A 24,995-nucleotide genomic window follows, 5' to 3' on the forward strand; every position below is an offset into this window, starting at 1 on the left:
GAATCCACGCAGCCTGCAATGTAATCCTCTGGTTTGTGCCAGTTTTTTATGACGAGCCCGAGGTGTGGCTGAACGCACGGCAGTGATGTAGCACTTATCCGGCAGCCAGGTGTTCATTTTACTAACAATAGGCCCTGCTGCGTCATTGTACTCAGGCCTGCCACATCCTCTCATCGCAAATTAAAGAGCAGGGCCCTTACTCATCGTGTCGTTTTTGGAGTCTGACTTGTAAATGGTCTTTTTATTTAAGGCACGCTCTTTGTCTTGCTAATCAAAGATGCCTCTTGTTTGAAATGCAGTTGAATGAAATGAGGGACGGGAAAACGGATAACAGAGATGGATCGGGAGGAGGGCTTGTGAAGGTATACAGTGAAAAGAGGCCTGTTTAAAACATGGATTCAGCTTTAAACCACTGTGAATCCCCCCCCGCCCCCCCCCCCCACCTCCCCAGTTGTTTTCCAGCATCGCCCAATGCACGACCGCAAAAAAGAAAAGAAAAGGTTTTGAAGGCTTTTATGTCTGTAGATTAATATTCCTGAGAAGATCAGCATCTCATTCAGCTGTCTGAAGCAGTTCTTCATTTGTCAGACACTTTAACGTATTTCCTGCTCCTTATGCTAATGAACTCCTCAAGGGTACAATAATATCTCTGTAAAGGCAAGGTTGATAAGCATATACAATAAAGGCTCAGGATTCATTTGTATGGCATACATAAGTTCCCTACAGTTTAATTATGGTAAACCTAAGTGGAAATTAGATATTTCAAAGTTGTCCAGGTATAATTTAGCCGCTGATCAAGATCATATAAGTGCCTGAATGATGTGTTAATCTGTCTGAATTATGTTTTCATAATACCCAATGACTTTGAAGATTGCGTGGGCTTGGAGTTGAAGGTAAGTCTCTAATCTAAAAGTGAGGCAACGTTCTTGACGCCAACAAATAAGCTTCCTTCAGCTTCTGAAGGAAGTATCTATTTTAAATTCAAAAACTGAGTTAAGGTAAGCACTTCAGTAACACTCAGATGTGAAGAGTCACTCAACACAAAACAATACAATGTTAAAACTTTTTCCGCCTACAAAGTGACACATATCCTGCATAGTTATTTAGTGGCAGCTGGTCTCTGGCAGGAGTCTTTCAGCGTGACACATGTGAAATTATCCACTGGCTTCCTCAGCTGACCCCACAAATATTTTGCAAAATTAAAAAAAATATATCACTCCAGTGAAGTTATCTTTTTGTTTGAGTATTAAATTCAATTTCAAAAGCAACTCAAGGCCATGTGGCTGGTGCCACCACAGTGTGGATGTGGTGTTCTTTTGAAGATTGAAAGTGCCTCTGTGCCAAAACTCGGAGTTCAAAAATGTAATTCATCGTCTCCTGATGCCTCCTCCTACGTCCTCCTACGTCCTTTGGATGTTTTGTTTGGAAGAAAAGGCTTCAGCTTTCAACTGAACTTCCATTACAGATTAACCTTGCGTTCGCCTTCCTATGCCAGTCCAAGGATTTCTCCCATTCACTTGGATTCCTCAGGTAGATTTTTCTACCGGGTCAATCAGCGAACAGAAGGAGATTTGTATAAACAATGATGATGATTTTCCTGCACTGTTTTAAAATTTTAGTCTTTTTCAGGGTGTGTTCAGAGATGGACGTTCACTCCTTGTTTTAGCAAATCACCTCCACCACAATTAGATTCTTAAATATGCTGAGATGCTGCCAAATACTTGGCGGATTATCTATTTCTCTTAACAAGCAGTTGAACAGATGTATTTAATAAGGCGAGTGTTTTTTTTTTTACTGACGTTTGCAAAGTACAGATTTACGCCAGAAGTGAATGCTGCAAACAGTTATTTCATTAAATGTTTTACATCTGCAGGTGCATTAAACTTAATCAATTAGCAAAAGAAGTGTGCAATGATCCGTTCTACCTCAAAATTGGTTTGACTTCCCAATTTACTTTTCTGCGCATCACATCATTCGTTTTCTCTAAAGGTGAGTCTAATTATTCGTGATATATTATCAGCACAGTTTGATTTGGAATAGAAATGCCTGCCTTTAGCCACGCAAGGGATTCAGTTTGCTGCTTTTGTAAACTAAAAGAAAGACCTGTCACAATCTAAAAATATTTGTCCTTGGCTTGAAGTGTGTAACCAAGTTGGTTGAAGCTTGCACGTTGTAGAAGTGGAGTGGGCATTCTTGTGCGGGGCTAGTCAACAACTCTTCCCTGTAGAAGCATCAAATGTGCGAAGATTTATAATTATGAGTGGGCGTCGTTGGTTGTCTCAGGGTAGGAAAATGAAAACGCTCCTCTTAGAAAATTATTCCGTTTCTCTGCGCTCATTTTCAAATGTTCACATTTGTGTATTGAGCCATTAAAATGAAACTGCTGGGCAGCAGAATTACAGTGGAAACACCCTCCTCTAGCTGTGCTCCGTCCCTCTGTGGTGCAAAGCTTTGAAAATCCCTTCATACTGTGCTGCACAGAGGACTTCGTGAAGTAGAAGGGAGAAAACAAGAAACACAGTTAAGAAGCTGAAAGGCCGAGCAGGAAAATCTGTCTCTTTACTGGCTCATTATCAGCCCATCTTTCAAAACAATTTATTGCCCAACAGACCAACCTCACATCCTGCAAAGCAACTATTGATCACTAATCAATAAGCTGGGTTTCCATGTGGCTGTGATTCACATCATTATAGAGCATGCTTAATCTTCCTCAGTCTGCCGCAAAGCATCCGTTATCAAAACATACATACTGTCTTAAAATATTTATGGAGCCACTGCTCCCAAAAGGAACAAAGTGCTGTAATCAGTAAATTACACTTGAAGCTCAACTGTAGCTTTGTTTCCATTACAAATATGAACGAATATTTATAGATATTCTGCTAATGTCAAGAAAACACAATTTCACAAATGTGGTGTTTCCATAAAAAAAAAGAAGTAAAACTAGTGGCTATGTGTGGAGCATTTTGTGGAAATTATAGATGGCGATTTTATAAAAGAGTTTTTTATTTGAAGTGTTCGAATGAACTGTGTGATGCTTTTAGAGCTCAGGTGGAGCCAGTTGCACTTTGTCCAAAAAAACAAAAAATCTACAACAAACGATTCTCCTCCCGCTATTTCCTGCTATCTTCTTTGACGTTTTCGCCAGTAGCAGCACGAGTAGTGTGTTGATCACATGACTTGTATGGTGAGCAGAAAAATATTTCCATTGCAGTTTTAACAAAATACATCTGTTTTGATATGGCTGAAAAAACAACCTCATCACAGAGCAAAAACTCCTTATAGAAAAACATGAGTTGTTTTGAAAATGCCAAATTTATTTTTGTACTTCCAGCTTACACAATTTTATGTTTGTTGGAAATGCAGCTACTGTCAGGATAATTACACAGCTTTGTTAAAACATTCGCAACTTTGAAACCGTTTCAAAATTTGTTATGTAGCAAGAACTTTACAAGTTCTATGTATTTTATGGGGATCTCATGAAATAGAGCAACAAATCATAGGATCACAGGAAAATGAAAATAGAGTGACATGTTTTTCTTAATACTTTTTCTTTTTCTTTTTTTGTTACAAATAAATTTTGACAATGTGAGTTGAATTTGTATTCACCCCTTTATAGGAACCAGCTCTGGTAGATCTTTGAAGTAACTCTAGCAGCTTCACACATCTGGATATTATAATTGTTTTTATACACTCAGATTACAGAGTGATCATCTGTGAACATCTTTTTTTGTGTGTGCCTTGCCATAGACTCACTCAAAAAAGCCTCCCCACAGCATGACGCTGCCATCACTTTGTTTCACTATACAGATGGTGGTTTTCAGCGTGTTCGTTTTTCACAACTAACAGTTTTTCATGTATTCCAGGAAGATTAATTTTAAACTCTAGTAACATAGTTGGCTTATGAAAACTTTGGAAAGAACGTCATATGACGAACTTTCAATTATCAGGTAAAAAATAAATAAATAAATAAAATCACTTACTGCTTTTATAAAGCCAAGTTTGTTTGTTTAGTAAATGGATAACACACTAAATGTTGCTCCAACAAAGGTTTTCTCTCCTGCATGTATGATGTTTTATTTGTCTGTAATTTACTTGAGTGTGTGCTGTTGTATCATCTGAAGATCAGTAGGGGGAGCAGATCTTATTGTGTCTTGACAGATCCTCCCACCTGAGTTGTGGATCTCCGCAGCTCCTCCAGTGCTACTATGGAGGTCTTCACTGCTTCTCTGAGTAATTCTCTCATTGCCTCCGTCTCAGGTTGGATGGACAGAAATGACTTTCCATTTTGACGATGGACAATCAGCACTCTGTGAAGTTAACTGTTTGTCTTCTGACGGTTGTGCTGGGCTTTATTAAAGGAGCGTCAGCGTAGATGAGATTTAATACATACCGACAGCCCACCTTTCAGATTGTTTGTATAAAACCACGTGAAATTTTCTTTCCACTTCCATTCTGCTCATTGTTTGCCCATCCAAATAAAACACAACAAAGTTTGGGAGACGTGACAAACAGTAAGAAATGTTGCAGGTGTTTCAATGCTTTTACAAGGCTCTGCACGACTTGGTGGTGTGAGACTTGTGTGTCATGTTTGACAGAAGCAGGAATCACACCTTGACTTTGATTGCATGTAATTTGATGACAGAGTGGGCTTTACACTAGGGGGAGACAGAGACCCTTTATGGACATACCATCGTTGTTGACTAACGATTGCGTGATTAATAAATTCAGGTGAAAAGTAAATAAAAGCAGAGTCATCTCCTTTAGATGTTCTGCTGAGCAGCAACTGTCTGATTGGCAGCAGACATACAGGTCAATGCCAGAGGAGTATTGCTGTAATGTGCAGATTGTATTATCCACAGATGTAGCCTATCTATCTCTGACAACCTATTTTTTTTTATTTAAACATCAAATAATCCTCCAAAAAGGAAGGTTTGGCATCACGTTCTTGTTACGGTGTGCCTTAAAATGCTTAGACAAACGTCGAGGCAGCTGGGTCCTTTCACTGAACCATAATGTAGTGAAATGTGGGCCACATTACTGGGCTGTATCCTGAGGGAGACTCATTGTAACGGCAGCATGGGAAAAAGGAGAGACGGTGTGAGGCAGGGAGAGAGGAGGAATAGAGCGCTGTCAAATTGCCCTTTCACAGTCTATCTTAAACCCATAACGCCATGCTCCCGGATAGTTCATAGGATGTGTTGGGCAGTCAATAACCAATTTATGTGAAGTTGATTGAGGAAAAGGAACCACTGCCTGGTCATTTTCTGTGAAGTGCGGAGTCATTTCTGCCGAGCTGCTCCTTTGTGTGAACCCTCCGAACTTTCTCCTGGAGCGAGATTTGCCCAAATCCTGCAATTATCGTCCTTTTCTGTACGCATACCAACTTTGAACCCTAATGAATGTCTCACAAATGACATGGCGTCGCCTGCTTTGCTACAAACATGCCTGAGTTGCTATAACAACAGTCGCAGCTATAACTCTCTGGCTCTGGGTTAAGCTAAAAGAGCAACGTACGTTACATCCTGTGCATAATATGCCGCAGCTTTTTGCTGTCTTTGTCTTCCACATCTGCCTTTCTGTGTGAGCCGAGGCAGTATTCTTGTTGATGAAAACAAACAGGGGGAAAAAACTGCCTTGTTTACAGCGAGACGACTGACAAAATGCAGACAGTCGAGCAGAAACAAATCGAACCGTGCTTTGCTTGCCGCTTTTCTGCAGCGTTAATGAGTGTCGAAAACAGCAGGGGGTTTCAGTGTAGTTGCTAAATCTACTCCAATGCTTTGAATCACACAACAGTCGTGTATAATAGTGGAGAACATGGAGGGGGGGAAAAACGTTGCTGAGAGTCAATATTATAGCATATTTATTCATAAAGTAAATTTACTCAATTAACTCAAAAAGCTGGATTCATTACTCGGAGGGATACATATACGTCAAGACTTTTTGCTCATTTTGATATTTATTGATTAGAGATAATGAGATCCCAAACCTGAGTTCCTCACAATTAAAATAATATGAAAGAGCAATATAATAAAATATTTTTTTATACAGAAATTCTCTAAAATACACCAGCGTATGTACACTCTGTACGCAGAGACTCCTTTATACTGACTGCATCAACCCAGCGTGGCATGGAGGTGAACTGCCTGGAAGAAAGCCAATGTTGATATCATATTCACCTTCAGCTGTTTGGACGCTGCTGCGTCTCTCATCTTTCTCTTGACAACGTCCCATAGATGCTGTGGGGTTGGGCGAGTTAGATAGCCAATTAAACAGAGTGATAATGCAGTCGTTAAAGTAGATTTTAACAGTATGAGATGGCATAAAATCCTGCTCGGAAAAAAATCGCCGCAAAGCATCTCAGCAGAGGGGAAACATGAAGTGCTATAAAATTTTCTGCTTTGACTCTGGATAAAGCAGCAGTGGACCAGCGCAGACAGATAACATGACACCTCAAATCCTCGCCGACTGTGGAAACTTCACACTGAACCTCAAGCAGCTCAGATTTTGTGCCGCCTCTCCACTTTTCCTTCAGAGTCTGGGACCTTGATTTCCAAAAAAAAAATGCTAAATGTACTTTGATCTGCAAAATGGTTTCGAGACCACTGAGCCACAATCGAGCACTTCTTTCCTTCACTTCAGGAGGAAGAGCTCCAACACTGACTTTAGTTCAGCAGAGACTTAATAAAAAGCAGTCTCTTCTGTAAATGTGTAGCTAATGTACAATTTATTCATAAAAAATAATTCTTGCCATTATTATGTATGTAAAGATTTGAGGGCATTTTCTGGAAATAACAGAGACGTGCCAAATCACACTGTGGAATGTATATTTATTAAGTTAAAAATGTAAAATTCACAGATGAATTATTGTATTTGCAACAGAACGAAAATGGCCGAACATGATGGAATCAAGTCAGAGATGTTTCTACAGTTTGGTATCGTTGAAGGAGGCACACACCGGGTCTCGATAGCAACACTCAGGAACAGTCAAAGCTTCAAGAATACATTTAAGAGCACTAAGTGCAGTACCACTTGACCTTGAGCATACGCTGACATCAGAGCCGAATGCGGATTAAAGATTTATACAGCGGCGAGTAAAAACCTTCAAATAAAATTCAGCTGAATAGACAGTCTTTTTCTTACAGAATGTCATGTTTATAAGCATTTAACGGAAAGCAGAGAGTACACAGACACGTACGAGTGTAAAAGCTTTTCAGTTCGACCGTCATAGAAAGACTTCTGGCCAGTACAAAGAACTCTGTGACCTGAAAAATCACAACAAGGTCTATAAAAAAGGTTAGAAAAATAAACATGGCAGAGCAAGTTTAAGAGCCTTTAAAACAGCAGACTCTCTCCTTAGGTCAAGCATTAAATGTCGAGGTACAAAACTCACAACACTAGCTGTTTGGAAATGGGTGGTACATCAACGCATCAGCAGGTCCTTATAGTCTACAGTATGGCTATATTGATCGGATAATAGGTGCAGGACAGTTTTACCCTCTGAACTACTGCATTAGTAAAAGCACTTGATGTCAGAGCTTTCATAAAGAAGAGGGAAAGGGGAAAAAATATATATGTAGCACTTTTCTGTTATAAGACACAGTGGATACACAGGGAAGGTTGGCTGGCGGGATTCACGTCGCCGTCTGAGAGAAACCTCTTCATGGTGGCACCGACGGGATTGTGCTGTCTGTGCCATCATCCTGAGTGGTTAATATCTGAAGAGAACAGAGAACATGGTTCCCTCAGTAAACCTGAAATGGTTCATTTAAAGACAATAACGTGTTATTTCAAATCATCTATCGTTTCCCTATTCTTTGCTTCCACTGAGCCAGATGTTCAGAAACGCTTAAAAGTCTTTGTACCAACTGATGGCAACAAATTGTTCAGGCCTTTAGTGAAAATTAGGGGAAATTGCAAATGTGTGAAACAAAAGGAGAGTTGTGAGGCCTGAAAAACTACCAACAGCAGATCATAGTCATGTCTTCACGAAACAAGAAAATTCAGCGAGGATCGACACGACCAGTGAGAAGCATTAGCCTTCTCGCTTGGTTTTCATAGAACCAGTGAGACTAAACATGATTAAAGAAAATCAAATCAAAAGAAATACTTTGAAAAGGCCTCCAGGAAGCATAATTTACAAGCTGACCAAAAAAAAAAAAAAAAAGACTTACTGGAAGCAAAATATAAATAAATGGGACATAAAGTGCCTTGCAAAAGTAATATCTTGAACTTTTTTGAAATAATAAAAATGAAAGTTTTCAAAGTTAAAAATAAATATGTTATGACCCTCATTGCAATTTTTTTCTTTCTCCATTCTTAAATGTCTTACAATTGACTAAAAGCAGCTGTGAATATCAATTTGGCCAAACAGGGTTTTTTTATGTCCTTTTGCTTTTCATAACCATGTCTATTTGTATTTCACTTTATAATTACACATTGATCTGCCACTTATAAGCCCCATTAATACAATAACGTTTGTGATACAAAATATGATAAAGTTCAAGGCGTGTAATTAACTTTTCAAGGCGCTGTATCTCCAAGGTTTTTGCAAGGTTCTGCACTACTGAATGCATCTAATTCGCCTGAAAACAGAATGGAGTGCTACTTAACATGCAAACATCACACTCACTAGTTTGCTATTTTTACAATGTTCACACATTATAGCCACACATTATAACCTCAAAGTACTAAAACACAAAATCATGCATCATGTCTACTTATAGACATATTAGATATCTAAATAAGAATCAAAGAGAGTGACTGAAAAACAGATGAGTCCAAAAAGGACAGAAATGGGTGCTTTTAAAAAATGTGTGTGAAGGATGAGACACGGTGATGGTTGAAGCAACGGGAGTCTACAAAGCTGCAGAGTTATGAGTGTTGAAGCTACAAACAATGGATTCAAGAAGGAAGGGGATGATTTCACTGATCGGGTTCAGGCTGAGGAAATCACATGTGAAATACCGTGTCACTGAAAAGCGCTTTTATTCGGTAACTGGAGCGACTGGATTGTCTTTCTGCTCAGACGGAACGGCTAGGTAGTTTGTCCTGCAGGAAAACAGAGGAGCGTCTAAAAAAAGAGTGCCTTGGTTTTCTCCTGTTGGAAGGCAGAAGTTTTCTTTTCAGTCTGGAACAACAAGGCTGCAACATACATTTCCCTTCAAGTCACATGTAAGTAATTCCTCACATGTCCCATGTGGAGTTCGTAAAAGACAAAGCAATCAGTGCAGCGTTGAGACAGCGAGTGCACATCCAGATGAACTGACACACTCATTCAGTATTTATCATCATGCTCTTAAAATCCCAGCACTAAAAATGCTTGCAGTTACATGCAGTGCACCTACACCACTTCTCTGCAGACTAAACAAGAATTATATTAATGAAATGAACTTTGTTAGCCAGTCAGCAAATGTTAGGAAGGAAAAGTTATCTAAATCTTTGACCAAGTCTTTCTTTTTGTTGTCACTTCCCATCTTAGTCTTAAACAATTATCTCAGATATTAGAGCTAATTCACTGTCTCGACTACAAAGACTAAAGAAGCTTACAGTGTTAAATGCATATAAAAATTGAGTCCAACATAATAGAAGTTAAATACCCCTGTGCTGCTCAGTTTTGTGTTTTTTAATAAGGGCTGAAGCCTCTACAAAGCTTTAACAGCTTCATCAAAGTACCATCTAGCTTAATTTGCTTTACCCAAGGTAATTATTTGGAATGCAAATATCAGTCATGGTAACCTTACACAGCAAGGTTCACAACTTTAAAATAATTGCTGACCTGGAATATTATAAGAAAGGCCTCCCAATAATAATCATAGAATTACAACTAATCTGCTTCAGTTGCAAGAAGAAGAAGAAGAAGAAGAAGAAGAAGAAGAAGAAGAAGAAGAAGAAGTCACTGAAATATTTGAAAACCATAAAACAGGCTAACAAAAAGCTCCTAGATTTTTCACCTTCTTGGCCTATTGCCAACCTTAACACTATGCAATGAGTTAAAGACCAATAATGGTTAATATATAAATCACATCTGCAATTATGTATGTACCGTATTTTCCAGACAATAAAGCGCACTTCACTATAAGCCGCATCCACAAAGTAAAACAAAAAACAAAAAAAACTGGAAACATACATATAAGTTGTACCGGGCTATAAGCCGCTGGTGTCTCCACAGAGGGCTGCTTCCTTAATGAATTTGCTATTAAGGACGCAGCCCTGCGTCTCCAACGCCGAACCATGGTTTCGTTCACGCCAATGTTACATGCAGTGGCTCTATTTCCCTCCATAGCCTTGAATTTAAAAGCTGCATCATATGAGTTTGAAAACGTTCCTCCGTTGTGCCTGCTGCTAGCATGTGCTTGTTCTAAATGAAAATCAGCACTTTCTTCTTTGATTTCTAATTTTGACTTCCAATGATTCACTTCCTGCTAAAGAGCCCCCTGGTGGTGGAAGAAAAATCCACAGGAAATCCGCGCCGGGATGTAAGCCGCTTGGTTCAAAGCGTGGGGAAAAATGTAGCGGCTTACAGTCCAAAAAATACGGTACACATTTGACTAAAAGGGGCTCAGTTAGTGAAGAATACATGTACAGAGGCTGTTGTCTATAACATGTGGGTTCAAGCCATTTGCTCCTTGTCTTATTCTTATTTCACAGCGCTAAGTGCAGCACCACCTACCATTTACTTTTGAATAAAGGCCACAAGAGCTAAAAAAAAAAAGAAAAAGAGTTCTGGGGAGGTTTCTACAGAAGAGGATTAGGGCCACTGGAAAAAAAAAAAACAATTCTGACTTTAATCAGAATTCTGACTTTTTTTCTCATAATTCTGAGATTAAAGTCAGAATTTTTTTTCCCAGTGGCCCTAATCCTCTTCCGTAGGTTTCAGATTTAAAAAAAAAAAGAACCTATATGACATTTAACCAAAGGCACGAACAGTGACATTAGATATTTGCCACCATTTTCACAGAGTCTGCGATTGCATTGCACATTTCCTCCCCCATGAAATAAGGAATCTTTAAAACACACCGCATTTTAGTTTGCAGCTGCAGGACTCTATTCACATTGCAAGAATGGTGAATCAACCATGGTGCTGTGCATTATCTGTTACTTTTCAAAATATGACTCAATATGACTCATGATTTTCAAAAAAAGAAAGAAAAAGCTGTCAACAGGCATAGGCTGGCAGAGTCAATGTTGTGGAAATCCAGTGGGAGCTGACTACATAGGTGGCTTTGAGACAAGGTGACACAAAAAGCCAGTTTACGATGGAGCTGAAAATCCAGCTTGGATGTTAAAAGGTTGCTCAAAAGACGAACAGTCAGCAGAGCTTGCAATAATTCAGGTGTGTCTGGCTGGCTGGCTTCCGTGGAGGAAAAAAAAAAAAAAAAACAGATTAAAGATGTAAGAGGGTTAAAAACCAGAGCAGGGAACATACTCAATTTTCAATTATTCCCATATCTGTCTGTTAGTCTGACCTTTTCAGTCTAGCTCTCTGTCTGACAGCCTGCTAAATCTCAGCCATTGATGTCTGGAATTGTATGAGCATAGAGTAAGAGTACGAGATTCAAGGATCCACAGGTGCAAAACATCCTTTTCAGATTAGATCCATTTGATATGCTACAGATCACACATCAGAACACTGTGTTTGTCGTTAGCTCGCACTGATCTGAGCGCATGGAAACGTGCGAAACTCACGCCGTGTCCTGCGCTTGCTCATCAGACTTCGAGATCTTCCTGTAGCAGTAGACCATTTCCACCAGCAGCCACAAGGTCAAGAACACCAGCAGGACATACATCATGATCTCAGAGTAGATTGCGGTGGTGTCATTGGAGGCTGCGGAGCACAAACAGCAGATAGGCACAAGCTTTATTCAGCACACCTTCATTTTCTGCACCATTTTTTGTGAATAACAAAACAGACTCTGCTGCGGCTCTGAGGAAATGTCCTGAGCTCGTTGAACACGGCTGGCAAAAAATCTCACGTCGTTTATGACGAAGAGGACGAGATATCAGCAGGTTACTTATTTGACTAAATAAAACGTTCAATTTAAGTATTATGTATTCATGTTTATTCCTTGTTTTGTATTTTTATTTATGCGTTCCTTGCTAACTTTGTTATTAATATAGAGCATTTTACACATTGGATCTTTTAGCTTGGTGCTAATTAGAAAGTGATTGAGAAATGAAGGTGTTTGTCATTTTAAAGAGGCAGTGGGAAGAGCATAAAGCATTAATTATTCATTATTAGCCAGAAAATATGTTTTTTAGTAAAGCGGTAGTAATAGTAAAGGTTGTTTTCATATTGCACTAGCCCCTAATGATAATGACAAAACAATATAAACCTGCTGTTCTCTATGTTCTTGGCAGCAAGTCGGCTCGATGAAACTAAATTTCTCACTAAATATTCTACTGCCAAATGCAATCCAGTCTGACAGCAAAATGCAAAAGCAAAAAAAAAAAAAAAAAAACTGAATTTATTGGAAACAATTTCCGGATGTTTTCCAGGCTAATGGCCACAGAAATGAATGCACTAGAAGAGGACTGCTGTCAGCACATTTTCATGCCATCAGCACATTTTCAGAAACACTTGCAAAATAACCATTGGATGATATTCAATGAAGAAATCTGCACTTACCAGGACAGGCTGGCAGCCTTGAACGGCTGAGCTACACACACACAACTTTGTTGCACAACAACCAAGTTTATGTTCTCTTATTCTGAAATGTAAATTTTCACTGAACTTTTGTAGCTTAGCCTGGAACAGCACATTCTGTCTTGACTTGTATTTTGGTTTATTCAAAAATAAAATATTTTATTTGTCTCTAGACATGAAAAACCCAAAACACGATGGTTTCCATGCAACATACATTTTGTTAACAAGATGAAAAATCCCACTTTCTGTTAATCTACTAAAAACATTTGTTTTATGTATATTTAGGAGTAATGAGATACTGTCTGATTACCAATTACAGTAAGTACTGTTAAAAAAAAACATTCTTCTTATAAGTTCATGCTTTTAGGATGCATTACCTTTTAGATCAAGCTAACAATATACAGGTAAATATGATGGGCATAAGTACTGAGTGATGATATTAGAATCTAAAAATGTGAAAGGGAAGGTGCCTTGCAGAGATTTCACAAAGTTACATGCAGGCAGAGAGCAAACCTGCCTGTTGAACTGTGAAAGCTCCACAGGGTTGTGTATGATATAAAATGGAGGTGCAAACTCACAGTGGTTCTTGGCTCAGACATTTCTTTTTGTTGTTTGAAAACAATTATAGCATCAAATTATTATCTTTAAATCCATAAGAAACAGAGTTTTCACTATTCTATGTGTTTATATTTTCTAAAATTCTTCACTTAGCTGTAGTAAAAGATTTTAAAAAATCATTGGAGACTGAAGTGCTTTGCAAAGGTATTTATATCCTTTAAGCTGTTTCACATATGACCAAAAATTCAGTGTATTTTTGGGTCTTTATGTAATCGACCATCAGAACATTGTGCATAATTCTGAACTGAGAAAAAATTGTTTTCAACTTTTATTATTATTATTATTATTATTATTATTATTATTATTATTACTATTATTATTTATAAACAAAACACTGAAAAGTTTGACCTGCTTTCTCAGCCCTAATCCTCTAAGCTGGTTCACAGCTCAGGTGGTAGAATCTGCCAGCAAGCCTTTATTAGCCATAAACTATCCAAATCTGATCTCTAAAGTGGATAAAAACAACAAAGCCTTCCGAGAAGAAAATATGTAATTCGCCCAGTTTAAAGTTTTGTCACAAGGCATGTTGAAGCCAAACAGAAGATGATGGAAAACTAACACCACACATCACCTTGAATAGCGCTTTCCCATGGCAAAACATGGCATGGCCTTATCATCCCATGGGAATATTTATCTTTTGTTTTTTTCTTTTTTGACAAGCAGGAAAGTTGAGAATAGATACAAAACAAATGCTTGCAACACTTTCAATATTTCAGCTGGAAGTGTGCAAACTGCGTATTACTTTCCTTCTATTTAACTGCTTGTGAATTGTTTTGTTGGTCTATAACACCAAACCCTAATAAAATGCGTTGGTGTACTGACAGTTTTAATAATATAAAAGAAGCATAAATGCTTTTGCGAAGCACTGAACGTCACCCATCAATCACAATTAAACTTCATTTGGAGGAGAATCTTAACAGACGATTCAAACATGAAACTGGACTTTGGGAACTAAAACGTCTTGAGAACAACACACTGACGTTTGGAAATTGTATATAAAATCTTAACATTTTTGAGCCACTGTGAACCTGTTTGTTTGTACCAAATTCCAGAAAACCTTCTCAGAAGAACCGCGTTTGTCCAACTTGATTTGGCTGTTTTTGTAATATGATCCCTTAGATGAGAAAGCACAGATCCAGTGAAGGCAAACGTTTCCACTTTGTTACCATGAAAATCATTATCAGAACATATTGTATAGTGGCTGCTGCAGAAAAGGCTTTCTGGAACTCGATACCGCTGTTGTATGAAATATGAAGGAAGATTTTTGATATTTGCGCAGAAAGAAATCTGACTGCGGCATTCTGCGTGTATATGCATCTTATTAAAAGTTCTACCAAATGCAGGCATTGAAAATGAAAATCTAAAGAAATGCAACAGAATTAGGAGCTTCCAAATATACACGTTGATTTGTATATTCGACTGAGGTGGAAGATGAAACATTCAGCAGGCCAAACATCCAGGAAGCATAATACATTACCCAGTTTTAAACAGATAGCAAAGTAGCTGGTTTGAATTAAGCCCTTCACAGACAATAGAAGAAAGCTTTAATGGAAAAAAAATAAAGGCAGACAAAACAAAACACAGTTGTTATTTATTTTTTTTCAAACCAGTCACAACATAGAGAAGAGTGGGGAAAGGGAAGAGGTATTGTTAGTGGCAGAGTGCTTTCACACTAATGCATCACTTAGCAGAGACAAAAAGTTGGGTTTATAATTACAAAGCAAGTCATGCTGGCCTGATAAACATTTTAAAATCAGATGAAGAGGAGGCAGAGCACAGAGACAGGGCTAGGTGCACAGAGGCCAGCAGTTTTGCATCTAAACAGTGCAGTGTTGATTCAGGCAGCTCTAAAATAAAACATTCTAACTGCTTAGCAGCTTTCAGCTGAACACCAGAGCCTGTGTGCAGAAGGATTTTCAGATCCCTCAGAGAGCTTCTATCTTAGCCCAAAAATGATTGTCAAGAAGTCTTAAGAGTATCTTAAGAGTGATTCCGTCAGGTATTGGGAGTGAAAGAAATTGCCATCTTACTGAGGAAGTATGGTTGACCCTGGTTGCTATAGGCGATGCAGTCTTCTAGGGTGAGTAATTGGTTGTTCTTTTTCTGCTTGTTTTTTAATGGCGGTGTAATGCTACATCACTAACTGAGACAAAAAATGGGTGTCTTTTCACACAGTGAGTTGAATATCTGGTTTCTGCTGTATTTACACACAAAACAATGGACACAACCGTACCTTTTTCTTTCACGGTCAGTGTGATGTTCTTTACTGTCTGTGTCGATGGTGTATAGACCCCAAAGTCAAAAGTGCGATTAACGTGGCACTCATAAGTACCACGGTCGCTCTTTGAGACATTTAGGATCAAAAGGGAGACGTCTTGCAGGTCTTTGCTACCATTCCAGACCAGACGGTCTCTAAAGGGTCCATCCAGGCCTCCTTTGTTAATTTCAAAAATCTAGGTAAAAAGAAGAAGAAGAAAAAAAACAACTTTTAACACTAACAGTCTAAACCGATCAAGCACAGAACTCAAAAGTACGGGTCGTACACAACACTGTTCTGGAAACATACATGAATTCTGTCATATGTGGTGTTTTCACTTGACGTGAAATACCAATTCACACTTGTGTTTGGTTTGAGTTCCTCCCTCTTCAAACAGGAGATGCATGTCAGCTTCATGGAGCCTCCCAGCACTGCGTCGGTGTCGGACGCCACATCGACACATACTGGCCTGCTCAAGTGGACTAAAAAAAAAGAATCAATATCGCACACATTTATGTCCACAATTGACTCATACTTCCATATTTAAAATTCATCAACTTTCAAGAAAGTGTTTAATGAGTCTTGAACATTTTCCTCTGTATTTGATCTGGAAGAATAAAAATAATTTAAACCAATAAGTAAAAGAGCTAACGAGCAGAAGGGAGAATGTATCTATCCTAGATTTGATAAAATGAGAGATAAATGGCTTCATCAAGCCCTGAGGACCTCAAAGCGCTTCACACTGGATTCACACGCTGATGGTGGTAAGCTACTACATTGTAGCCACAGCTACAATATAGTAGCTGTGGCTCTGGCAGTTTGACAGAGGCAAAGCTGCTAGGCACCCACGCCACTACGGCCTCTGACCGCCACCAGCAGACACGGTGGGTACTCGAACCATCAACCCACCAATTACAGGTTGAACTCCTACCACCGTCGCAAACAGCAGATATTTAAGCAATAAATAATTTATTGACACTGGAATTGGTTTAGATGTCTTTTAGGTAATAAAAAAAAAAGTCTGACGGTAATGGCTCCAAAATTGATGGTGTTTATTTTGGGCATTTCCAGAAGGAAATGCTTAAACACACAGCTTACAAGAAAGTAACTGATTGTTGTCTTGTAGAGCCACTCAAACTTCGACAACAAATACAAACATTTTGTTTGTTTGTTTTTTAATAAAGAAAAAATAATCTCATGAGTGATAGGGTTTTTTTTTTGTTGTTTTTTTTAAAGTTTCATAATCTCCATTAATCTGTTCGTGTCCAATCCAACACAAAGCCAGACGCAGAACTCAGTTTACATAAACACAGGCATAAACTTAAACTTACAGTTCTGTGTTATGAAAGATTGACAAAGAAAATATTGTGGTTCCTGCCAAGTAAAGTTTTCTTGGTTTTGCAATATTGGTAAAGATCACAGAAACTATGGGAAGCATTTGAAGGCGTTTTTAACATACTGTGAGAAAACTGAGAAGGCTGGAATATAATTGCATTTCAGTTAATTGAATAAGGTGGGGAGGGAATTGAGTAAAAAAGGCAAATGATGCAGTGGTTATAAATGCATAGAGTCTGCAAACATAACTCCTTCACTCCCTCGTTTGTGGCTCCTTAGAACGAGGAAACATTGTTTAGGCCTTCTATCAAGAGATGTATGTCAAAATTTGCACCACTGAAAAACACTAATGGTACAACAGACATTGTTTGTCTTGCTCTGTCTGGTAATGACATTAGGCTTCAAATTATGCTTTTTTTTTTAAATGAACTATTTTCCATAAATAAAAGAATCAAGTGGTCAAAATTAGTGGTATGTAGTTGTATTCATATGGTAACAGACAGTTGTATATTCATAAAACTTTATATGTTTTCTTTTATCAAATGATGGTTTATAGTTGCTTATAATGTCACAAAATGTCTATGTGACTATGTTAGGCCCATTGCTGTTACATAACCAGAGTCTTGCCCTGGGCAGACAGTGACAACATTGATTTTTTATCTCATCCTTTTTTATTTTATTTTAAAAAAAAAACATTATGTGGGCGGAGAGAAGACAAACAAGAGGACAGAGAGGGAGACGAGAAGGAAATAAGAGGACACAGCCCAACATCGCTTTCTTTCCTCCAGTTTACCCATTTTACGAAACGAACGGAAAGCTCTGGAAAATGTTCACAACCGTGAATGCGCCACGGCCAAACACACAGCATTCAACGCTGATCATTTAAACCAGACAATGTATAAGCCAACCTCAAAATGTAACACTTACCGACGAACAACAACAGAAGCAACGTTTGCTGTTGAACTCGGTGCAGAGTTGGCATATTCAGCCCTATGAGGAGGAGGAGCTGCTGGTGGGACAACCGCTGCTGCAACTCCAGCCCCGTTTTGAAGTTGTCTTCAAGGCCAACTCCTGGGTGAGATATGCGAGTTCAGGACCACAGACAGCGCCTCTCCTCGGCCGCCCCGAGCGCAGGAAACTTCTCTCTGCCCCACGAGTGAAAACCCACCTGCTGAAAGAAGCGACGCGAGGCGCGACAAGTCAAGTGACGCTCTGCAGAAGTGCGGGGAACTGATTTTTTTTTTTTTTTTTTTTTTTTTTTTTAAGCAGTTTTACGAGCCCATCTATGCATTTACGGCTTCTCGGCTCGCAGTTTCTCATCTACACGCAGACAGGAAATGTCATCATCCCCGGCACTTGGATGGAATGAGCAGGTCCGTGATGTGCGAACGCAAACTGGAGTGATGCAACAGTTTCCTCGCCCACAAATGCAGTCACCTCAGTCCAGATCCATTCACAAAAGTCCTTTCTTTTCTTCTAAAGAAAAAAAAAAGAAGAAGAATCTTAGACCAGAACCTGTGGATTCTATAACAACAAAGCCGATTCACTCACATACAGCCTCGAGATTTTGAAGTCTTGAGTAGACCCAAACGGCAACACTTCTCCTATTTTACACGACATACGGTAAAGATTGTCGATTAATTCAAATCTATCTCTTTCATTAAAAAAAAAAAAAAAAGCTATTGACCGTATTTCCTAGCCGCTGCTCACTCTTTGTTTTCCACTTAGCGCCTGGCAGGAAGAGAGGGTTTGATACGCATGCGTGAGTTACTCCCACCCACAACACAACGTGCATGATCTTGTTATAGCCATTTGGGTCCTGCCTAAGAAGGCTCCCCCTTCAACTAATTTGTTTTTATTTGACTGAAAACAAATCCGAGCAGCTCCTAGAATAGCTTGCAGACATTTGATGCAAATCAATGGAGTGGAAAAAAAAAGAAAAGCATAACAGAAGTATGAAAGAGGAGGGGGTTCCTCAGTTTGTCATGTGTTACATAAGGTTTAGAGAAGCCCACTCATGACATTTCCTTTTTTTTTTTAAAAAAACACTTGAGCCCTTACATTATTTCAACCTCTCCAGTCATCATAACAAGGCACAAAACATGTTCCAGATGGTCAAGCCTTTAAGTAATAACAGGAAAATGAAGTATTCCCACCCTTTTTTTCATTTTGTCACTTTATAACCAATTATTTTGAAGTCTTTTATTAGAATGTGATGGACCAATTCAAAGCCATGTATAATTATCTGAATAGCCATGTATGTAGCAGTACATGTACTCAGACTCATTTGCTGTAAGTACAGTTGTTTGTTTTCTGAGGTATGTTGTAACCAGCTTTGAAAACGCAGAGACTACAGTTTGTGCCTTCTGGCTGCTTCTCCAATAAATGCTGCTATTCCCCTGGCTGTTAGTTCAGCTGGACAGCCTGATTTTAAAAGGTTTAGCCGTCCCACACTCCTTTCATTTTAAATTGGATTGTCCAGTGCTCTGTGAGATGTTCATATCTTTATTGTTCTATAAGCTAACCCTGATTTATCCCTGACCTGTCCACTGTGCTCCCTGATCGTCATTGTTTTTCTTCACTGATGTTCTTTAGCAAAACTTTGCGGTCTGCACAAATATGCAGCATAATTATTATTATGCTAAGAATAATTTACACACATGGGATTTATTTGAAAATTAGGAGACCTTGAAAGGTCACACAGGGGCAATGTAGTGTGGTGAAAAGTAATGCACTAGTCTACTTATTTAACCACTTCTTAGTCATGCTCCACTTGTTTTAGTTTCAGATTGTAATATAGAAAAATATGGAAATGTACAAAGAGCATAATTAAACCAGTGGACTAAAATGGAAGAGTTTAAATTGTTAGCCATCTATAATCAGCATTGTGTACATTTAATGGTCTAAGAACTTCCCAAAGTAAAGCTGCACAACTTTAATGGCAGTACGAAAAATAATGACTTGATGACTTCTTTAATGAGGTAAAAACAAAAAGCTCTCGACTCGAGACTTAAGATAAATTGAAAGCCTTTGGAAAGTTCACCAAGTCTGAGGTGTCAAACTTATTTAGTTGAAAAAGGATGATGCACACACTACTTCACTTCATGAATTTGATTTATTCCTTGCACGTTTACTGCTGTCGTACAAATCCCAGAGCCTCCAGACGACCAGATCATCGTTATGGGAAATAATTAAAACTTTGAACACCGTTATTGATTTTTCTTGGCAAGTGCATCATTAGTGTCAGTGTTGGAAACGGTCTGCGTCCGCTGAAGAGTTGGGTCTTAAACTGAAAACTGCAATTCATGATTCATCAGTTGATGGTCTCCTTATTTTGTAAAGAATTTCATTTAGTTGTCATTTATCCACTTTCTCCTCTCCATTGCTCCTTTTTCTGCCACAAAGCCATGTTCAGCAATGATTTAAATGGGAAACAAAGATTCAAATCAGTTGTTTATAATGTATAGATTTAGAACAAGATAAAGTAAGGCGCCTCTTTCCATTAAAGACATTAAATGTCTAATGTCTCTGCTGAAGCTCTTTGGAAAAAGAAAATCATTAAATGAGCTTCCAGGATCCTAACAGAACCTTCACTGCTTTCCAAGTGTTGAAGTGTTTTCCCTCGGGACTCGGACTCCGCTGTCCTTGCTGCAGGACTCGGCTGACGAGGACGACTTTAGTCCCCAGGGCTGATCAACTCCTTCATTTCCAACCTTGTCCTGAACTGCACTAAGACGTAGCTGGCAGGTTCAGACCAGACTGTGATAAAGCCTTAAAGAGAGATAATAATCTCAGAGTATTTAATCCTGCAGATCTTGTATCTGGAACTATAAGCAGATTACATAAACAAAACAAGAATGTAGGCTCGGTGAGGTTCGCCAGCCTTATTTTATTCAATATTTTGTAATTTCAAAGATAAAGAAGTCTAATTTCTGGTTTACCAGTCCCCTCTATGTAATTGTACATGGTGTTGATGATGTTACTGTTGTGCTAAAAGTGCAAAAGTAAAAATTTACACAACAGAGCCACTTCACACAGTGAAAAAAACCAGGGATGCTAAGTGCATCCAGCAGCAGCAGGCTTGCTTGCTGAGAAGCAGACTAAATATGGCAGGTCTGGTTGAACCACATCCTGCAGATAAGGAAACCATAGCAACAGTAACGCAGCGCCATGGTGACTAAGGGCCTGCTTAGTGACAGACTGCAAACTCAATATAAGCCTACAGGAAGCTTCAGAACTATTTCTCTTCCTTACATGCAGACCTAATAGCTGCAAGAACCAAAGCCAAAAAAACCAACGTTGTGTAGAGTGAATGGATGTGGTTTTACACTGTTGCTCTTTAAAGAAGATGTGCATATATGCAGCTCAGGAAAACCATTTAGAATGATCGGTTTCTCTGAATTTACTTTTTATAGCTATATGTTTGAGTAAAAAGAACATTGTTTTTTTTCTAATCTATGAATTTCTGACATGTCTCTGAAATTAAAAGCAAAAATGTAGTATTTATTTGCAGAAAATGAGATATGGTCAAAATAATGAAAAAGATGCAGCGCTTTCAGACCTCAAATAATGCAAATAATGCAAAGAAAACAAGTTCATGTTCATTTAGAAACAACAACACTAATGTTTTAACTCAGGAAGAGTTCAGAAATCAATATTTGGTGGAATAACCAACAGGTTTTCAAAGGGGATCAGTGCAGTGGGCTCTTCGTTTTTTCCAGTGCCATATATAAAAAAATTTAAAGGGAGCACAGCTGCAGCCTATAAACATACGATTGCTGCATATATTGACATAACTTTTCAAACAGGAAGTCGTTGTGAGAGCAGATATTCATGACGCTAAAATCGAGAGAGCGCTCAAAAATGGAGGAATTTAAGTGGTCAGAAGTGTATATGCTGGTTCATATCTACCAGGATGGCTTGTGTGTGAGAGTGCTTGCAGGACCATAGAGCAGATTTCCAGGGATTTGGAAGGATTTCAAGATTATAACATGATTACAGCAGGCAGTCATGGATCAAACATGAGGAAATTGAGATGTAAACCTCATGTGTGTCTTACAGGAAAAACCTCTTAAAGCTGCAGCTTTTAGAGCCAGACATCACTCATCCTTCGGCACGATTAACTGTTTTGTTGCGCGCCGTGTCTGAAGAGCGCGTCTCGCAAACATAATCGTACCCAGTGTACTTTGCAATATTTTGTCATGTTACAGTCACTCATTTTAATAGCCTCTTGTTGCATCTATGTTCTTGCAGAGCTGCCATGTATTTAGCTTTGTCCATGTTTCCATCAGCTCAGACTAGTTTTCCCACCTCTGTGGAAGGAAAGCATCTCCACAGCATGATGCTGCCACTGCCATGCATCACCATGGACACTGTGTGTTCAGTTAGGCTTTCTGGCACTAATGTTGTGAACTTTGTTTAGTAATTAGGTGATTTCTGAGGACATTATTTCTCTGCATTTCCTTCTTCACAGTTATTCACTTAGAATATCAAAAGAAACGTGTGTGTGTGTGTGTGTGTGTGCGTGCATGCGTGCGTGCGTGTGTGTGTGTGTGTGTGTGTGGGGGTGTGTGCGTGTGTGTGTGTGTGTGGTTGAAAGATAATGTCGATTTTGTTAAAGAATAAAGATACATTTTGTTTTCTTCTCTAATCATACATTTAATCTAAATCTTGAGCAAACGTGTTTGATTTTATTGTCTTTTTTTGGCTTTTCCATATTTCAAATGTTCATTGATCTGTACAGCACTTTGTAGTAGCAGTAGTTTACTCATAAAATGTTTTCAACCAAATGAACAAACACAGATTAGGTCCGCATGCACTTGATTAGTTACCGTGACTTGATTGAGGGGAAAAATTCAAAGGGAGCACAGTTTGCAGCCTACAAACATGCGATTGAAAACATACCCACACAGATGTCACATGAAGTTAATCTTCCCGAAATAACCCATGTGTTGCGATCTAAACAACTAGAGCAAGTATAATGTGGTACAACTGCAAAACATCCCACAGATTTACACACGCGGGCTCCTCCAGCAGTTTGCTGTGCGTCTGTGGCACTGTGAAGCAGACGTGCAGGTCAGATCAGTGGCAAAAGAAGCTAATCTAACTGATAAGCACATAATCTCAGGTCAATCACTAAACAACACCTCACATACTCACAAACAAGCACCCACACGTAGCTGCGGGGCATTGCTGGATTCTACAAGGGGGACTTGGCATGGAGCTGAAAGCTAACACTGATATTAAGTGAAGACTTGTTCCATCTGACCTTCTGATTTGGCTCACAGCCCCCCCAGTAGGAATACTGACTTTCTATTATAAGACCCAGAACCCTGCGTGTCAGATAAAGCGCTGGCCCAGAAGAAAGCAGCGGTTATGAAGCTTAGGTTTCTCCTCTGATTGGCACTCATGATGTGGAGAGGGTTACAAAGACATTTCTAAGGCTGCGGAAATCCAGCAAACCACAGGGAGAGCTATTATCAACAAAGGAAGACCAAAATGGAACCCAAAAGTGGTAGACTGGCCAAAATTACTCCAAGAGAGTGTTAGCAACTCATCAGGTTAGTCAAAAAAAATAACCCAGAAAAACATGTAAAGCACTGTAAACACCTAGAGAAGAGTTGCAGGGGGGCAAATTACTTCTGTACAAAAAAAAAAACTCCACAAATCCTCAAGACTTTTGAGAAAATATTCTGTGACAAAGGGAGAACTTGTTTTTGAACATTTGAGCGTCCATTAAATCTGACATTAAACTAAAACAATTTCAGCTTATATAGAAACATAGAGGTATGTGTGTAATAGTGGGGCAGCTTTGCTTTTTACAGGACCTGGAGGATAATTTTTTGTAAACTATCATTTTTTTTGTTCTCTAACAGAAATCTCCAGGCATCAGTTTGTGACCTTGAGGTCAAGCTCAAGATGGGATTGCATTATGTTGGTTTTGCAGCAATACAATGATCCAAAGCAAACAAGCAAGTCCACCTCTGAATGGCAGAAGCAAGTAATATCCTAACTTGGATTTTTATTTATTGAATATATAAACAAAGACAAGTTGTTACCAGGAAACAAGAAAAAATGCAATTCAGTTTTAGTTTGTCATCTAAATTAGATTATTACAATTAACATAGGTTGTTCTAAAGGCAGTAGTGCTTCCCCTTTATTACCTCCTGACAGAGACGCTGTCTAGATAATGTTACAGGTTGAGTCATTCTGCGGCTCGTTGCCAGAATATATTCCTGTCTGTCATCGCTGGTAGTTAACAGGGCACAGCTGAACTGCATGGTACTGGAATCACGCTTTAGCAGACAAATGTATTATCTTGTACAGTATTAGCTCAAAGCTATTAGAGGCCAAATACTACAGAAAAAGAAGCCTCTGAAATAAAGAAGATGACATTGCCATCTGAATGAAAAGCAAAACATCAAATATATTTTCGTAATAGTTTTGTGTCCTTTTCTATTTTCCTTTAGGTTTGTCTATTATGCTTTAGATTTCTCTGGGGGATTTTTTTTTTTTTTAATGGAGTTGATCTTTGGTGCGCCGGAAAGTTTGATCCATTAAGATGTCAGGATTGTTGGTCTGAACAGAGCCGCTTCTCTGCTGGTCGGAAATGTAACTCTCCGCTTTATCATTTAAAAGACCTCTGCTCTCTCCGGGCTGCGTGGGCTGAGTTTCTGACCAGCTGAAAGAGCGGCGCTCCGCTGGCGGTCTAGAGGACTGCGGCGCTCCGTGGCAGGATCATGCTCCTTTTCTCCGTGCCGAACGGAGCCATCATCGCTTTCCTCGCGGCCTCTCGTTCCGTCTCTCGGCTCGCCGCCACGCAGCTGGCAACGTCTCATTTGGTTTAACGTGGTGTGCAGCTCGTCGAGCCGCTGTGATACGTAACATCTCTTCAGCTCCAACAGGATCGTTCCGTTACGACTCAGGCTTGGCGTGCTTGTTGATGTTTCCCTCTGCAAAAATAGACCACTCGTTCACTCATCATACTTATGCACCCTAATGTGAGCTTTTATCTTCCATGTCAAGAATGACTTGGAGCACATTTACGTCGACATGAAGGAGGGATTTGTTCAAGTAATTATTCCCATTAACATCAATGCAATGTGTCTCTTATTTGTTCAGGGTCTAGAAAAATAGTCA

The 24,995-nt window shown here is 39.1% G+C and overlaps 2 protein-coding genes across 9 annotated transcripts in view; both read right to left on the minus strand.

Annotated features, from left to right (window-relative positions):
• Positions 1–6,810: 6,810 nt before the first annotated feature.
• Positions 6,811–18,657, minus strand: scn3b (sodium channel, voltage-gated, type III, beta). 5 transcript variants are annotated; one of them, XM_081615051.1, is made up of 8 exons: positions 18,408–18,640; positions 18,025–18,332; positions 17,784–17,927; positions 15,831–16,003; positions 15,498–15,717; positions 11,689–11,827; positions 8,968–9,051; positions 6,811–7,718 (listed from the first exon to the last, which is right to left on the minus strand). In XM_081615051.1, the coding sequence occupies exons 3-7, from the start codon at positions 17,836–17,838 to the stop codon at positions 8,988–8,990; spliced, it is 651 nt and encodes a 216-aa protein (XP_081471177.1). In that variant the 5' UTR covers positions 17,839–17,927; positions 18,025–18,332; positions 18,408–18,640; the 3' UTR covers positions 6,811–7,718; positions 8,968–8,987. The 5 variants fall into 5 exon arrangements, with proteins under 5 accessions (XP_081471177.1, XP_081471178.1, XP_008423891.1 ...); XM_081615052.1 differs by having other exon boundaries at positions 17,784–18,332; positions 18,412–18,640; XM_008425669.3 differs by having other exon boundaries at positions 17,784–18,332.
• Positions 18,658–22,465: 3,808 nt separating this feature from the next.
• LOC103474721 (uncharacterized) overlaps positions 22,466–24,995 on the minus strand; it is a 69,978-nt gene continuing 67,448 nt past the window's right edge. For all 4 annotated transcript variants that reach the window (XM_081615046.1, XM_081615045.1, XM_008425876.3 and 1 more), the window contains one exon: positions 22,466–24,808. In XM_081615046.1, coding sequence (XP_081471172.1) covers positions 24,488–24,808 — 321 coding nt within the window. In that variant the 3' untranslated portion in view covers positions 22,466–24,487. The remainder of the gene's footprint in view (positions 24,809–24,995) is intronic.

This window comes from Poecilia reticulata, chromosome 13 (assembly GCF_904066995.2).
Source record: "Poecilia reticulata chromosome 13, P_reticulata-male-v2, whole genome shotgun sequence".
NCBI lineage: Eukaryota > Metazoa > Chordata > Actinopteri > Cyprinodontiformes > Poeciliidae > Poecilia > Poecilia reticulata.